Below are 4,922 nucleotides of genomic sequence, written 5' to 3'. Positions count from 1 at the left end.
GGACAACTAAAAATATATAGAAAAAATTAGCCGGGCATGGTGGCGCATGCCTGTAGTCCCAGCTACTCGGGAGGCCGAGGCAGAAGGATTGCTTCAGCCCAGGAGTTTGAGGTTGCTGTGAGCGAGGCTGATGCCACGGCACTCTAGCCTGGGCAACACAGTGAGACTCTGTCTCAAAATAAATAAATAAATAAATAAATAACCCTGCTATTAAGAAGTGCACCAGCAGCCTCAGCATATCTAGAAATAAAGATTATGATTCTTACTCTCAATTGTCTAGAAGTTCCCAGTTTATGATCTTGCAAATGGAGTATTCCCTGCATTTAAAATGGCAGGTTAAGGGAAGAAACAATTGTCCAGCTTTACTCCAATTCTTATTCCTTATGAATTAAAGAGCTCGTACACACCACCCCCAAATAAAAATGAACATTAGCGTGATTTAAAAAGTGAATTTTTAAACACTCTTGGTTCAAGATGAAAAAACACAAAGCTTTCAAAAAATAAAGATAATCATTTTTAAAAATAAAAAGTTTTGCTCTTATTTAATAGGAAAAGAGTGAAATTACACCAGATATATATTAGCATAAAACACCATCAGAGAGAAACACAGGGAAATACACATAAACAGCACAAGTTTACAATAGAGGTGTTCTAGCTTCCAAGGCTACAGAAGCCAAATACATAAAGAAGAAAAACTTGGAATTACCCTGGTCTTAAAGGATTCTTTTGAATCTCAGGAAAGTTTGAATAGCATTAATACAGAACCAAAAAAAGTTCAAAGACCTTGATTTCTAGTTTTGACTCTGATATTTTTGAAGAGAGATACTGAAAAAGTCATCCAATCTCTTTAAGCCTCAGCGATCTCATTTATTTATAAAGCACTGAGGTAAAGGTAACAAATTACAAGGAGAAAAATCAATTTCCAATTACTTGGTGGTCTTACATAATAGAAGTTTCAGGTACAAACCTCTTGTTGCAGCCTTTTTAGTTCCATTTCCATTTGCTCAAGTTCTTGTTTACAGTCTAATAACTGTTCAGTCTTTTCCTCTCTTAAAGAAGGCAAAAATATATTTATTAAAGAATTTATCATACTACTTTTAAAAACTATGATCATCTGCATTAATACAAATGTATTATCACTCTTAAGTAAGTAGTCGAACACAGTATTAAACACAACCTCAACCAGGGGGAGAAAAAAAACCCAAAGAAATGGATATTAGGAATTTATATGATCACATGTCATCATTCAAATTCTCCTCTTAATGTTTTCCAAAGGCTAACCTCAATGACTAACGTCTTCATAGTTCATAATGTGGTTTCTCTTTCTCTTTTCATCTTTCCTGCTAGCCCCCCACCACCACCCCTGTCCCCTTCGACCCCATTCTCCTTTCTCTCTTTCTCCCTCCCTCTCTGCATAGTCACAGACAAGCTGGATGACTTGTTATGCAAGGAAATATGACCTGGGTCTGAGACTTCTAAGGATCTCTAAACTATTTTCAACATTTACAGTGGCCTAAAGTTAATAATCCACTTCCTATTGTCATACAGATTCCTAAAATCTTTACATCTCTACGGGTTTCTGCCCTATAGCATATAAATATCATCAAATTTCATCTTTTTTTTCAGACAAAGACTCACTCTGTTGCCCTGGGTATACTGCAGTGGTGTCGTCATAGCTCACTGCAACCTCAAACTCCTGGGCTCAAGCAATCCTCCTCCCTCAGCCTCCCAAGTAGCTGGGACTACAGGTGCGCACCACCGCGCCCAGCTAATTTTTCTATTTTTGGCAGAGATGGGGTCTTGCTCTTGGCTCAGGGTGGTCTCCAACTCCTGAGTTAAAGCGATCCTCCCGCCTTGGCCTCCCAGAGTGCTAGGATAACAGGCGTGAGATACTGCTTTACCTCTAAACTTCCATTTTTCTATCTCTCCTTCAGAGCCAAGCTCCTCAACCATATTTTTTTTGTTTTTAAGGGACAAGGTCTTGTTCTGTCACCCAGGCAAGAATGCAGTGGCATGATCATAGCTCGCTACAGCCTTGAACACCTGGGCTCAAGTGATCCTCCTGCCTCAACCCCCTAAGTAGCTGAAACTACAGGCGCAGGCCACCATGCCTGGCTAATATACATGTTTTTTTCTTTTGTAGAGACAGGGTCTCACTATGTTACCTAGCTGGTCTCGAACTTCTGGCCAGCCACAAGCAATTCTCCTGACTCAGTTTCTGAAGTGCTGGGATTTCAAAACCATAATTTATAATGTTGGAGAAATACTTTCTTTGATAGAGAAACCATAATTTATTAAGTAGATTCCATTTTTTACTATAATACATACTTTTTTGGCTAACGAAGTCATTAGTATACATAAAATCCTGTATATTTCAGGATAGCTTTCTTTCTTTTTTATTGTAAGAAACAGAGGCCTTGCTATGTTGCCCAGGCTGGCATCAAACTCCTAGGTTTAAGCAATTCTCCTGTCTTAGTCTCCAGAGTAACTGAGACTACAGGTGCGTACCACCATGCCCAGCTTTCAGGACTCATCTCTAAAAGTGCATAACAGGTTGAAAGGTACTTGATACAGGCTTAGTATCTATCCCTTGTCCAAAATGTGTGGGATAAGAAGTATTTTGGATTTTGAACTACATTAAAAAAATATAAAAATCCGAAATATATTCACATCATATACTTATCTGGTTGAACAATCCTAATCTGAACATGCTCCAATGAACATTTCCTTTGAGCATCATGTCACTGTTCCAAAACATTCATATTCTGGAGCATTTCAGATTTCAGATGTTTGGATTAAGGATACTTAACCTATACATACTTTATGTCAAACTACCCCCCAGAAAGGCCATTACTAATTCACAGTGCAACCAGCAAAGGATAAAGGTGGCTATATGTGAAACAACTGAACAATTAAAAAATGTTGTGTTTGTCTTCCATGGCTGTGCCATTAAATTTTTTTCTTTTGTGAATTATTAGCTCATGTCATATTTCTAACTTTGTACTGGACGTTAGTCTTTTTCTTCCTGATAAAAAGTTATTACCTTTTGTGATTTATATTTCTTACAAATATTTCTATTTCTTTTTGGGCTGTGGAAAGCTTTTTAAAAATTAGCTTTTGAATTGTGGTAACATTTATAAAATTTGCTGGTCAGGATTACACCTGTAATCCCAGCACTTTGGGACGCTGAGGTAGGAGGATCGCTTGAGGCCCAGAGTTCAAGATCAGTCTGGGTAACATAACAAGAATGCCATCTCTCACTATAAATAAAAAAATTTTTTAAATTAGCTGGGTGTGGTGGCACACACCTCTAGTCCTGGCTACTTGGGAGGCTGAGACAGAAGGATCACTTGATCCTAGGAGTTGGAGGTTATCATGAACTATGATTGCACCACTGCACTCCAGTCTGGGTGACAGAGTGAGACCTCATCTCTAAAACAAATAAAATAAAAAGTAAAAACAATTCAAATGCCCATCAACTAATGAATGGCTGATCAAAATGTGGCATATCTATAAAATGGAATAGTATTCAACCACAAAAAAGAATAAAGTACCGATACATACTACAACATGGATGAAACTGGAAAACATCATGCTAAGAGAAAGAAGCCAGTCACAAAAGGCCATTTATTGTATGATTCCATTTATATGTGATATCCAGAATTGGCAAATACATGGAAACATACAGTAGATCAGTGATTGCCAGGAGCTGAGGGCAAAGAGAGATAGGGATTGACTGCTAATGGGTATGCGGTTTCTTTTGGGGGTGATGAAAATGTCTCGAAATTAGAACAGTGTGTGATAACTGCACCACTCTATGAATTAACTGAAAACCACTTAATTTTTTTGAGCACCCCTCCCTTCCTGAATTGTACACTTTAAAAGAATGAATTTTCTGATACATGAATTATATCTCAATAACGATCTTTAAAAAAAAAAAACGAAGAATTAATCATTTTTTGGTTTCTTTCTTTCTTTCTTTCTTCTCTCTCTCTCTCCCCCCCTTCCCTCCCTCCTTCCTTCCTTCCTTTCTATTTTTGAGATAGGGTCTTGCTCTATTGTCCAGGCTAGAGTGCAGTGGTGTACTTCATACTTCACTGCAACCTCAAACTCCTGGGCTCAAGCGATCCTCCTGCTTTAGCCTCCCGAGTAGCTGGGACTACAGGAACACGCCAGCACGCCTGGCTAATTTTTTAAATTTTTTGTAGAGATGGGGTCTTGCTATGTTGCTCAGGCTGGTCTCGAACTCCTGGCCTCAAGTGATCCTCCCACCTCAGTCTCCCAAAGTGCTGAGATTACAGGCATGAGCCACTGTGCCCAGCCAAAAATTAATAGTTTATAATAGAGAAAAACTCTTTCAAAACACGTAATCCACGGAGACAATTATTCAAGGAAATATTTAACAGGGTTAACTACTGCAATAAAAGTGAAACTTATTAAAAATTACTTTTTCCATCCAAACTGCAAATTGTACTTTTACTCTGTTTATAAATCAAAAGCAATAATATTATAATGTACTGCCCATAAATGAGGATGCCATTAGTTAATTTGCATGTTCTCATCACAATTATTTACTGTATAGTTTCCATTATCTATATAAGGAGACCTGGACTATTTTTGTCCACCATAATTTCTTCACTTACTTTAGTAAAGACCTGTCCCAATAAAAAGATGTAAAACAAATGTTAATAGAAGAAATCCCTGAAGAAACACATTTTCAAAGGACAACAAAGATATTAAACAGTATCTGATAAAATGCTAGTTACTGGAAATACTTGCTATATTATGGCATAGTTATTTGTCCATTAAAAATATCCATTTACATTTTCTAATCAGTATATATAAAACCAAATTTTATCAATCTCTCCAAGTTGTTTGGAATTTTAATATACTCCAGGGCCAACTAAATTTTATTTAAAAAT

General features: G+C 37.3%; 1 protein-coding gene across 1 annotated transcript in view; it reads right to left on the bottom strand.

The window, feature by feature from the left end:
* The window catches only part of CCDC88A (coiled-coil domain containing 88A), a 172,323-nt gene that overhangs the window by 83,597 nt on the left and 83,804 nt on the right, over positions 1 to 4,922 (bottom strand). Inside the window, exon 12 of the mRNA XM_012649837.1 lies at positions 968 to 1,049. Coding sequence (XP_012505291.1) covers positions 968 to 1,049 — 82 coding nt within the window. The remainder of the gene's footprint in view (positions 1 to 967; positions 1,050 to 4,922) is intronic.

The sequence above is a fragment of the Propithecus coquereli genome, unplaced genomic scaffold, assembly GCF_000956105.1.
Source record: "Propithecus coquereli isolate 6110/MARCELLA unplaced genomic scaffold, Pcoq_1.0 Scaffold305, whole genome shotgun sequence".
NCBI classification, from domain to species: Eukaryota; Metazoa; Chordata; class Mammalia; order Primates; family Indriidae; genus Propithecus; species Propithecus coquereli.
The sequence above is the reverse complement of the archived record's forward strand: the minus strand, read 5'-3'. Positions and strand labels throughout refer to the sequence as shown.